At 41.4% G+C, this 12,526-nt stretch overlaps 1 protein-coding gene across 1 annotated transcript in view; it reads left to right on the top strand.

Moving 5' to 3' along the window:
- Positions 1-12,526, top strand: part of MEGF10 (multiple EGF like domains 10) — a 108,402-nt gene that overhangs the window by 92,798 nt on the left and 3,078 nt on the right. Inside the window, exons 19-24 of the mRNA XM_054178438.1 lie at positions 1,537-1,665; positions 5,299-5,535; positions 8,200-8,327; positions 8,508-8,631; positions 9,869-9,913; positions 11,526-11,732. Of these exons, the coding sequence (XP_054034413.1) occupies positions 1,537-1,665; positions 5,299-5,535; positions 8,200-8,327; positions 8,508-8,631; positions 9,869-9,913; positions 11,526-11,732 (870 nt within the window). The remainder of the gene's footprint in view (positions 1-1,536; positions 1,666-5,298; positions 5,536-8,199; positions 8,328-8,507; positions 8,632-9,868; positions 9,914-11,525; positions 11,733-12,526) is intronic.

The raw sequence follows: 12,526 nt of genomic DNA, 5'->3' as shown, positions 1-12,526 counted from the left end.
GATTTTTTGTTCCCTAAGAAAAATACAGTTGCAGCATAGCCTGAATGGTGTAGAAGAATGTATTGCAATTAAAAATATAGCTGGCAACATGTAATTAAAAGCTATTTAAATGTTCTTATTCTACTCTGCTGGTTTAAATGTTTCCCTGTGAAAGAGCAAAAATGTTTAAGAAACTATAAACTTTTGAAGATCCTATCTTGATGTCTTGTTATCAGAAAAAAATATTTTTTAAATAATTTGAAAAATCTGACTTTTTAATTATTATTATTTTATTATTATTAAGCTTTGTAGATTTTGTATTTTATCATACAATTTGATAATAATGATGTAACAGTATTAAGCAAAACTTTGAGTGTCAGTTCCAATTCATATTTCAAAACATCAAAATGTATTGCAACATGATAATTTTTGCCCAAACATAAATTTCAGTAGTTATAATCTTGTTTCGCTGAATGTAGCCAAGAGAAGGAGAAGGTATATAAGCATGCACTTCCTCTTGAATCTGGATTTATTGAGACTGTGGGAACATTCCTTTGACACCTACTGTGCTACATTACCTTGTAAATTATTCTAAGGTAGGAATACATAAAAGGACAGAAAAACCAATTAATGTGGTTGTGTGGTTACAAAAATCTTGAGAGATTTCAGAAATTTGAGTCTCAGAATTTGAAGAAATGTCACTTCTTCATCAGAGCTACAATAATGTAACAATAACAGAGGTAGCAGTATAACAAAAACTGTTTTTATCAGTGTAGGATAATTCTCTACCATGATAATTACATGATGTAGGAGACACCTTCATCAGTAATTAATTAGTGTATTTAAATCATTCTGGAGGAGAACCACTCATGTAATCCTCTTCCAATTAGCTTATTCATCTTTATTTGGCATTTTTCTTCTGCAGATATTTTTCAGTGTATACATTATAGTATCAAATTGTCCTATAAGCAGCTTAGGACGAGTTTATGTAAATGTGTGGTGTACATTAGACTCATGGCCTTTTTCTCTTGCTGGACAGCACATTTGTCATATAACATGATATCAGCCAGATCTCTGGTCCCACGCATATGATTACATGATTTTCCAAACACTGGGATCTGAGAAAACTGTGAGACATTACTTTCTGGTGTAGAATTGGCACCTTTTTGTCACATTCTATCTATTTCCTCACTGGAGTCCTGCTGGACTTCCAACCTTTGTTTGTTTTGTTTTTCGGTTGTTTGGTTGATTTGTTTGTTGTTTGTTTTCTCCTCGCTAATTTCGCTGCCTTAGTGGCTGAAACATTACAAGTAAAGGACAAAAACTTCTCAGTACAATTTCCCTTTTTTCCCCCCTTCCCCGTGCACACCCTCCAACGCACACATAACACATACTTTCCATAGAGCTCTACCACTGGTAACACATTGCCATCTGCTGGCCGTGTACCAAAACGGATGCAGACAAACAAATGGCGGCGCGTATATTGTCGTAGATCTGCAATAGCAAAACATCTAAGAAGTACTACGTCTGATTTTTATTTGCACTTACTTTGTGCAGAATGCCCTCAAGGTACATATGGGTATGGATGCCGGCAGATATGTGACTGCCTGAACAACTCAACCTGTGACCACATAACGGGAACATGTTACTGCAGCCCAGGCTGGAAAGGGGCCAGGTGTGATCAAGGTAAAGCAGTAAAGATATTGTAATTGTTTTATAGAAAACTTGGCTTCACCTATTAAATACCATAGCTGTATAATTCATCAAATTAATCTGATAATGCATATGTGTTTCAGTACTCCATTCTGTCACATTATATATGTTCTCCAGATTTTGTAATTATAAGCTGTCTCTAAGATAGTTTATGGGAGCAAAGCACTCAAGCAAATAGAATGGAATGGAATGGAATGGAATGGAATGGAATGGAATGGAATGGAATGGAATAGAATAGAATAGAATAGAATAGAATAGAATAGAATAGAATAGAATAGAATAGAATAGAATAGAATAGAATAGAATAGAATAGAATAGAATAGACCAGGTTGGAAGAGACCTTCAAGATCATCGCGTCCAACCCATCAACCAATCCAACCCACCTGAACAACTAAACCATGGCATCAAGCACCCCATCAAGTCTCCTCCTGAACACCTCCAATGATGGTGACTCCACCACCTCCCCGGGCAGCCCATTCCAATGGGGATTCACTCTCTCTGTGTAGAACTTCTTCCTAACATCCAACCTAAACCTCCCCTGGTGCAGCCTGAGACTGTGTCCTCTTGTCCTGGTACTGGTTGCCTAGGAGAAGAGACCAACCCCCACCTGGCTACAACCTCCCTTCAGGTAGTTGTAGAGAGCAATAAGGTCACCCCTGAGTCTCCTCTTCTCCAGCTCCCTCAGTCTCTCCTCATAGGGCTTGTGTTCCAAACCCCTCACCAACTTTGTTGCCCTTCTCTGGACTAGCTCCAGCAAGTCAGCATCCTTCCTAAACTGAGGGGCCCAGAACTGGACACAGTACTCGAGATGCAGCCTAACCAGTGCAGTGTACAGGGGCAGAATAACCTCCCTGCTCCTGCTGGCCACATTGTTCTTGATGCAGGCCAGGATGCCATTGGCCCTCCTGGCTGCCTGGGCACACTGCAGGCTCATGTTCAGCCTACCATCAACCAGTACCCGCAGGTCCCTCTCTGCCTGGCTGCTCTCCAGCCACTCTGACCCCAGCTTGTAGCTCTGCATGGGGTTGTTGTGGCCAATGTGCAGAACCTGGCACTTGGATGTGTTAAATCTCATGCCACTGGACTCTGCCCATCTGTCCAGCCTGTCAAGGTCCTTCTGCAATATTGCATGGAATGTTTTATTGTGCTGTTCTCTTCAAAGCACCTGATAAAGTGTGTGTTTTAACTGTTCTGTGCTTTTACATAGAGAATGTTCTTAGTATTTTAACTCTTAAGAAAAATTTTCTTGCTATGAATGTGGTGGGTTTAGGCTATGCCTTTAAAATTTAGTTACAGATTTCAAGCAGAAAAATATAAATAAATCGCTATTGAGTGTAAAAAGGAAAACAAAAGATTATTCTAAACAAATTCATTGGATAAACATCTAAAATAAGATGAGCTGTACCATAACAATTCTCTCTCTTCTCTTCTGATCTCGGCTGTTTGCTTCGCTCGGGAGAGATAATCTGCTTGTTGGCTGGCCTTGGTGAAGTCTAACCCACTGCTCTTCTCTCCACTCCTTTCTCTCTTGACCAGGGTGGTGTGGGGGCACGGTGGAATGGCTTCCGTGGTCTCTGACCAGGGGGCATTTCATGTTGTTTGCTAATTGTAAATATCTGTATTCTATTGTAAATACTGCATATTTTGTACATATTCATTGCATTCCATTGCAGAGTGTAGTTTTTGCTTGTAAATAGAGCTTCATTTGCTTGTAACTGAGTTGGTCTGGCAAAGTTAATGCTGGGAGGAAACTTCAACCCACCACAATGAAGAAGATTAATGCTTTTCCTAAAGATAAGGATTGTCCTCACATTGTTTTCTGTCATAGTTCTGACTTGGCATAATGAAAGGTTGTAAAAACTGAAAAATAAAAAGGAGCTTTACAATATGTGGAAAAAAAGGTCTGGTCAATTGAGAAGATTACAGAAATGTTGCCAGAGAATGTGACAAGAAAGGCCAAGGTTCCCTTGGAACTAAGTCTTGCCAGGGAGGTGAATACATCAATGGCAAAAGGAAGAGAAAGGAAAAGGTGGGCCCACTACTGAATGATAAGGGAGATATGGTACCAGAGATGCAGAGATGCCAGAATTGCAGTCTTTACTCCTAAGACTGGCTCTCAAGAGCCCCAGTCTCTGGAAGCAAGGGAGCAGAACTGGAGAAAAGAGGACACTCCACTACAGACCAGTCAGCCTCACCTCTATCCCTGGAAAGATGATGGAGCAGCTCATTCTGGACATCATCAGGAGGGTCATCAGGAGTAGCCAACACAGATTTACCAAGGGGAGGTCCTGCCTGACTAGTCTGATAGCCTTCTACAAAACCATGACCAAATGAGTCGATGAAGGAAGAGCAGTGGATGTCATATACCTTGATTTCAGTAAGGCTTTCGATACTGTCTCTCATAATATCCTCATAGAAAAGCTCAAGAAATGTGTCATAGTTTGGTCCATGAGGTGGATTGAAAACTGGCTCAGCAACAGAGTTCAGAGGTTTGTCATCAGTGGGACAGAGTGAACATGGGAGGCCTATACCAGTGGTGTTCCCCAGGGATCAGTCCTGGGTCCAGTTTTATTCAATACATTTATCAACGACCTGGATGAGGGGATTGAGAGTACCCTCAGGAAGTTTACTGATGATACAAAACTAGGGGGGGGTGCCTGACATCCTGTCAGGTTGTGCAGCCATCCAATGAGATCTGGACAGGCTGGAGAGCTGGGTGAAGACAAACTTCATGAAGTTCAATAAGGTCAAGTGCAGAGTCCTGTATCTGGGGAGGAATAACATCAGGCACCAGTACAGGTTAGGGGCTGCCCTGCTGGAAAGCAGCTCCATGGAGAAAGACCTTGGAGTTGTAGTAGATAGCAAGTTCTCCATGGGACAACAATGTGTCTTTGGGGCCAAGAGGGCCAACGGTGTCCTGGGGTGCATCAAGAAAATTGTGTCAAGGAGGTCTGGTGAGGTTCTTCTCCCCCCCTACTCTGCCCTGGTGAGACCACACCTGAAGCATTGTGTCCATTTTTTGGCTCCCCACTTCAAGAGACACAGGGATCTGCTGGAAGGAGTCCAGTGGAAAGCCATGAGGATGACTGGGGGACTTGAGCATCTCCCTTATGAAGAGAGACTGGGAGACCTGGGGCTGTTTAGTCTTGAGAAGACTGAGAGGGAATCTAATCAATATCTATAAATATCTGAAGGAGGGGGCAATCTCTTTTTGGTGGTATGCAGTAATAAGACAAGGAACAATGGATACAAACTTGAACATAGAAAGTTTCACCTCAACATGGGGAGAAACTTATTTACAGTGAGGATGGTGAAGCACTGGAACAGGCTTTCCAGGAAGGTTGTGGAGTCATCTTCTCTGGAGACTTTCAAAACATGCCTGGATGAATTCCTGTGCAGACTACCCTACGTGATCCTGCTTTTGCCATGGGGGTTGGATTCGATGATCTCTTGAGGTCCCTCCCAACCTCTAACATTCTGTTATTCTGTGATTCCATGATACTGTGAAATTAGCTGAAAGATTTAGAAGTGAAATACTGTCTTCTGGTCCTGACACATTAGCCTCTGAATTTATGCCTCATATTTTAATTTCTTTCTGTATTTCAGCTGGTGTAATTATAGTGGGAAACTTGAACAGTTTAAGCCGTACCAGTACTGCCATCCCTGCTGATTCTTACCAGATAGGGGCAATAGCAGGCATCATCGTTCTTGTCCTGGTTGTGCTTTTCCTGCTAGTGCTGTTCATCATTTACAGACATAAGCAGAAAGGAAAAGAAACAAATATGCCTGCAGTGACCTACACCCCTGCTATGAGGGTCATCAATGCAGATTACACCATTTCAGGTAAGTGACATTTAGAACAGGCTCTTTTAATCCATTTTTTGACTTTATACTTTCCCAGCTGAGCCTTCAGGGGCTCAGATCTGCCCCTAACAGGGCTTGAATGTGTGTGCTTTACCTTTTCATGTTACTGAGGGCTTCTGCGAGTAGCATCATATTTGATTTAGAAAAGAGTGTCTACAGTTCTGCCCTGAAAGCCTTACTGGAAGGAAGGGCAGGGAAGGGTTTCCCACTTTAGGAAAAGGAAGACTGAGACACTGCTCTCAGTTGCTTTTGACAGGAGAGCAGTCCCTGCAACCACAGGGACAGTGGTGCTGGTGAACTGGCATGCAAGCCTTGTGGGCTGTGATAATAGACCTTTGTGTTTACCTTTCAGCTACCAGAGGCAGAATGCAGCTACCTGCATTCAGAAGGATGCTGCCCCAGCATATATAGCTACTTAGTTTGTTCCACATCATAATCTTTTAATCTCTGCATTTCAAAGGCAGTTTACCCTCGTAAAAAGTGTTAATTGTAAAGAACAATGTAAGTGACCATATATCTTGCTTTACTGTGCAACATTTTGCATTAAACAGCACAAGTATGGACACTTCTGTTCCTCTGTACCTGTTTCTAAACAGAATTGGAAAGAGTGCCAAACCACGATTTCTACTGAGACTTTAAATTCAGTGCCAGTACTTAAATACAGAAAGACTGCTATGGTTGTAGAAAATCAGGATTTCACAATAGCTGTGGCAAGACTTTGTAGAGGGGCAGATAGCAGAGCGGCTCAAGTTGTCAAAAAATGAAGGGAAGAAATAACAGTCTTGAAACAAAACAGGAGGTTTTGACCTATGAAACTGCATGGGATGGTACAGGAAACTTCAGGCAATGCTGTCTTTTGCATATGGCTGTTAATGAAGTCAGAAACAGTTGTCAGAGTCAATAAACCACAAAGATGATCAGAGGGCTTAGAGCACCTTCCCTGTGGGGACAGCTACAAGGCTGCTCAACCTAGAGAAGAGAAGGTTCCAGGGAGACCTTATAGCAACTTCCCAGTACCTGAAAGCAGCCTACAAAAGTGCCAGGAAGGGATGCTTTACAAGGGCTTGTTGTAATGGGATGAGAAGAAATGGTGTGAAGTTCAAGGAAGGCAGATTTGGACTAGATATTAGAAAGAATTCTTTCCAGTAAAGGTGGTGAGACACTGGAACAGGTTGCCTACTGAGGTTGTGGATGCCCCCTCCCTGGAGGTGTTTGAGGCCAAGTTGAATGTCATCTTGAAAAGTCTAGTCTAATGAAGGGTGTCCTTTTCCATGTCAGGTTGGTACCAGATGATATTTAAGGTGCCTTCCAATCCAAACCATTCTATGAATCTATGAAGGAAGAACGTTGTACCAACAAAGGTTGCTCTTGAAGCACCAGAAGAGAGTGCTGTAAACTTGACAGTTACAGTGTATAGAATAGAATAGAATAGAATAGAATAGACCAGGTTGGAAGAGACCTTCAAGACCATCGCGTCCAACCTATCACCCAATAATCAAGTAAACCATGGCACTAAGTGCCTCATCCAGTCTCTTCCTAAATGGCTCCACCACCTCACTGGGCAGCACATTCCAATGGGCAATCACTCTGTGAACAATTTCTTCCTAACATCCAGCCTAAATGTCCCCTGGTACAGCCTGAGACTGTGTCCTCTTGTTCTGATGCTGGTTGCCTAGGAGAAGAGACCAACCCCCACCTGGCTACAACCTCCCTTCAGGTAGTTGTAGAAGGCAATAAGGTCTCCCCTAAGGTCCTCTTCTCCAGGTTAAGCAATCCTAGCTCTCTCAGCCTCTCCTTGTAGGGCTTGTGTTCCAAACTCCTCGCCAGCTTTGTTGCCCTTCTCTGGACACTTTCCAGCAAGTCAACCTCTTTCCTAAACTGAGGGGCCCAAAATTGGACACAGGACTCAAGGTGTGGCCTAAGCAGTGCCGAGTACAGGGGCAGAATGAATCCCCTGCTCCTGCTGGCCACACTATTCCTGATGCAGGCCAGGATGCCACTGGCCTTCTTGGCCACCTGGGCACACTTCTACCTCATGTTCAGCCTACTATCAACTAGTACCCCCATGTCCCTTTCTGCCTGGCCACTCTCCAGCCACTCTGACCCCAGCCTGTAGCACTGCATGGGGTTGTTGTGGCCAATGTGCAGAACCCGGCACTTGGATGTGTTAAATCTCATGCCGTTGGACTCTGCCCATCTGTCCAACCTGTCAAAGTCCCTCTGCAGAGCTCTCCTACCCTCCAACAGATCAACACCAGCCTCCAGCTTGCTGTCATCTGCAAATTTACTGATGATGGACTAATCCCCTCATCCAGATCATCAATAAAGATACTGAACAGGATTGGGGCTGTTGTCCATAATGTGGACAATGCTATGACTACAGAGACAAAAGACAGCAAGGGACCACAGCAGAAAGAAAAGTTCACAGTAACACCTGTGATTGCTCTTTGCTGAAAGTGAGGACACAACTAGTCAGTTACTGCTCTGTTTCCCTAATTTCTTCAAATGAATGCAAGTTTGTGTTTTTTTTCAAGAAACTCCACATCAGATTCTGAAATCAGTACAGCACTGTCAAAAACACATCCTAAGAGGGAAATGCTATGTTATCTTCAGTTGTTCATTTTCCTTTCCTTTTCTTTTCAGAAGCCATCCCTCACAGTAATGGTGGAAATGCTAACAGTCACTACTTCTCTAACCCTAGTTACCATACTTTAACTCAGTGCACTACCTCACCTCATGTGAACAACATGGACAGACTGACCCTGGCAAAGGTAAAGCATAAAAATATGTAAATTAGCCTCTGGTTTATTTTAGTTTGTTCCCTGGATGTTTCATAGTTGGTTTATTTTTGCCCTCTCTGATTATCGCCAGGAAATTCAGAACCTTCCCATGAGTTTCAGTTATCTATCAGTTTTCATTCAGTTTCTGTTACCTCTCTTTCCATTAAATAGGCAAAAAACAATCAGCTGTTTGTTAACCTTAAAAATGTGGAGCCTGGAAAACAAGGCACTGTCATGGACTATACAGGAACATTGCCTGCTGACTGGAAACATGGTGGCTACCTCAATGAGCTTGGTAAGGAAAAAACACAAACAAACAAGGAGAATATGAATGTTACTCATTGTGAGTGAGATGGATTGGAAAGGAGGGATGTTTTCCTGGTTCTCCATTCAGGGTAATGCCAAGCTATAAAACTGTGTGTGAGCTTCAGGGTTACAGGTTTCACCTTCATTTTAAGGCAGTACACTTAGATATAAAAAAGTTACTCCTTGTGAGCAATGGTAAGTCTGATGCCTAATGCAGACATGATATGCAAAATACCTCATATAATCTTTATTAAAAATTTGCTTATTAGTGTCATAAAACAATGGATATTGTAAAGGTCAGCTTTGGCAAAATTACATAATCTTAATATAGGAGAAGTTGCATTGCTGCATTTAGTAAAGGATAAATCGTAATAAGAGATGAATCCCCTTGTGTTCTAGCCAGTCTTCAGAGGGGCTAGGGATGGCTGGGTTTATCTCTTAATAGATATGCCAGTTATTGGCATGACTATAGGCCTGATACCAGACACATGAACAGCCTGTCTGCGGTAGGACTGGTCACATTCAGCAAAAGCAGTTGGGTGCACCAATAGTGCAGTTTATTCGTATGCAACATACACAGATTCTTCAAGACTGATTGTGATAAATACATCAAACTGCAGAAAAGCTATAGAGCTCTAAAAGACGATTGCAATCACAAGCTTGATCTCCCAGGGAAGCACTCAGTATAGCTGAAGTCGGAAATCTTACCAAAAGGCATCCCTTCTGGGCAGGAGGAGGAGGAGGGTTTGAGGAGGGCAAACCTGTCAATCTGTTCCTGCTGTTTGGTGTCAAAATTCTTGTCCCTTATATATGAAATCAGAGTCGTACTTATATTATACCTCATATCTACTATTGTGCAGAGTGCAGAGGCTGGGACTGTGGTCAAAGCCATTGTTCCATTACAAGTTGCACAAGTGGCAGAGCAAGCCCACTCCACATTCCTTCCCAGGGGGAAAGCAGCATAGACCACTGTCCCTTGTGACCTTAACCCCTTACCTGTTCAGGAAGCTACCATTTAAAAGTGTGCAAGCACATAGTAACAATACTTTTGTAACCCTATACTGAGCAATTTCCCAGTGGTTATAAGAGGATTATTTCACAAAGGTAGAAGTCAATCCCAATGCAATTGTTAAGACTCTAAGTCCTGTTATCTAATAACTTTGATGTCAAAAGTACTCTGTTGTTTTGTTTGGTTTTTAATTTTTTATATTTTTTTTTTTTTGCAGGTGCTTTTGGACTTGATAGGGGATATATGGGAAAGTCTCTGAAAGGTGAAGTTTCTTACTGATGCATTTAGATAAAATTACATAGACATTCAGTTTACTCTTCAAAATTATCTTTGATTTCTGTGTGGAGAGAATATAAAATCATTTTGGACTAAATTATTCCTAGACAATCAGTGTGAGATCTCTTTGCCTTGTTTCTTGAGGTGAGAGAGTATTGTAAGAAAAACTAAACAGACCAAGCCTTTCTATGTCCTCTGCATGTCGCCTACATCAAATGTTTCTGTAATGCTTGAGTCACTAAATCAGTCTATTTTAGACTGCAGAAGCAGCATGGCCCTTAAATTCAGCTTAGTAAGCCAAGAAAGGACATGTGATTCCTCTTGTGAAAAGCTTTAAAAGCGAGCCAACTCCTTTTGCAATTGGCATGGTCAGTATAGTGACCATGCCAGTTAACTGAAATCCTGCAGTGCTTCTTCACATTCACTGCAGGGCTTTGGAAAGGATATCAAAATATATAGAGAGAAATGAAGAGCTTCAGAATTCAGGGCAGTGATTATACTTTGATCTTTTGAATTATCCAGTTTTCTCATAAGACTTTATACTGGTGTTATATGTTTGTTATATGATGAAGGTATGGCAAGGAAGACAAGAACACCTGGATATCCAAACAAAAAAGCCTTGCTAAGTTGGCATGAATAATAAAGTATTATTAGCTTGTTTGTCATTTTGTGTATAATACAGAACAATTAAGCCAGAGTAGTGATTGGTTATACTGACATTTCTTGGTTTGGAGGAACAAGGAAAGCCCAATTTAAAGTATGTTCAAGAAGTCACAAGGTTCTAAGCATCTGTCCACTGATAGGTTCCCCAAGGTCAGCCTTATGCTAGATATTCAGTCAGGAACAAGCTGAGAAAGTCTCAGTTCTAAAGCTTAAATAACACATCATATCACAAAGTAACACAGTGAACACAGTAATGGGGACACCACAAAATCTCTTCCCAGCATAAGGAAATACAGCTTCTATTAAACTACAGTAATATATCCTTCAGTTAAATCCTGAAAAGACAAGCTACCTGATAATTCATTTTCAGTTTTCCTATGTGCACCTTAGAGAAAACTACAAGAAGCTGGTCACTCTGGTTGTGTACTCAGACTTTGCACCAAACAGGCCATCCCTACACATCACCTTGCCATCTGCCTAGACATTCCTATTTGGAACAGGCTTCAATCACTTATTTTAATAGTGGCCTAGACATTCCTATGTGGAACAGGCTTCAATCACTTATTTTAATAGTGGCCCAGCACTTGGAAAGGCAAGAAGTATTCAGAAGTGTTGCTTAAAATATTATTCTACACATTATCTGTATTTAATGCTAGCTGATGCTCTAACGAGATATGAAAGTGCTTAGATTTTGCAAGAATAGTTTACGGATGGCAACATCAAGCCCATAAAATAACATAGCAGTAGAGGTACTTCCATTAATTGCTGTATAACAATTTTGAAGTGTTATGACTAGTTTCCATTTAAATATTAATTTATGATACTAATTTGTGAGGTGACTTTTTAAAACCCAAAACTGAAGAGTGCCCTGTATAGTCACAATGCCCATAGTATGCAGCATGCTTGAGAGTGTAATGTGGTTTTCTTTTTTGCAGATCTAGTGAAGAACTCAGAATACAATTTAAGTAACTGCTCATTAAGTAGCTCTGAGAACCCATATGCTACTATAAAAGACCCACCAGCTCTTGTACCAAAAAGTTCAGAATGCGGGTATGTTGAAATGAAGTCACCAGCACGCAGGGACTCCCCATATGCTGAGATTGCCAGCTCTAGTTCAGCCACTAAGAATGTTTATGAAGTTGGTAAGTACAAAATCTACGTTTAGATATTGAAGTTTTACAATAAAGAGCACAGGACTTTTTTCTTTAGATTGGTTACATCGTAACTGGAGTTTGTCCAGAGAAGAGCAAGGCTGGTGAAAGGCCTGGAGCACATGACCTACAAGGAGTGTCTGAGGGAGCTGTGGGTTAGTCTGGAGAAGAGGAGGCTGAGTTTTCTTCCAACCAGATATATTCTGTGAAAACACATGAAAAATCCCTGAAAGTGGTAACAATTCTGGTTTGGGCTCAAAAGCTGTTAACAGTAATGTTATTCTTTGGAGGTAATGTAATTCACAAGAAAGGAGTTTGAAATGCCTTAAGTCAGTTGTATGGCCCAGAGGTGCCTCTGAATTTTCCTGGTTTGAAAGCCTTTCTTTAAACAATAGCGTTAAGAAAAGCTTAGCTTCTGATGTAGATTAGGATGGTGAGTACTGAACACAGCTGGAGTAAGTGTATTGGAAGTATACAAAAGATATGCTTTCTCCTCTTGATTAGAAAAAAACCCAGCATCTTCACCCATGGGCAGTATTTCACTGATAGAGGCTCCACAGTGCCTGCATGACTGTACTTAACTGTAATTACAGAAAACTTGAGGGTCTTGTGGAACGGTACTTGTCACATGTCATGGGATACCATTGTCCTTTTCTGACCTCAATTAGAGATTCCTCTGAAAACCATCAATATCTACCTTGCGGTTCTAAGTATTTTATGGTTAAAATCCCCAAATGTGGGCTTTTTTTTTTTTTTTTTTTTTTTAAGTTAGTCCACTCACAAAA

The sequence above is a fragment of the Dryobates pubescens genome, chromosome Z, assembly GCF_014839835.1.
Source record: "Dryobates pubescens isolate bDryPub1 chromosome Z, bDryPub1.pri, whole genome shotgun sequence".
Lineage (NCBI taxonomy): Eukaryota > Metazoa > Chordata > Aves > Piciformes > Picidae > Dryobates > Dryobates pubescens.
The sequence above is the reverse complement of the archived record's forward strand: the minus strand, read 5'-3'. Positions and strand labels throughout refer to the sequence as shown.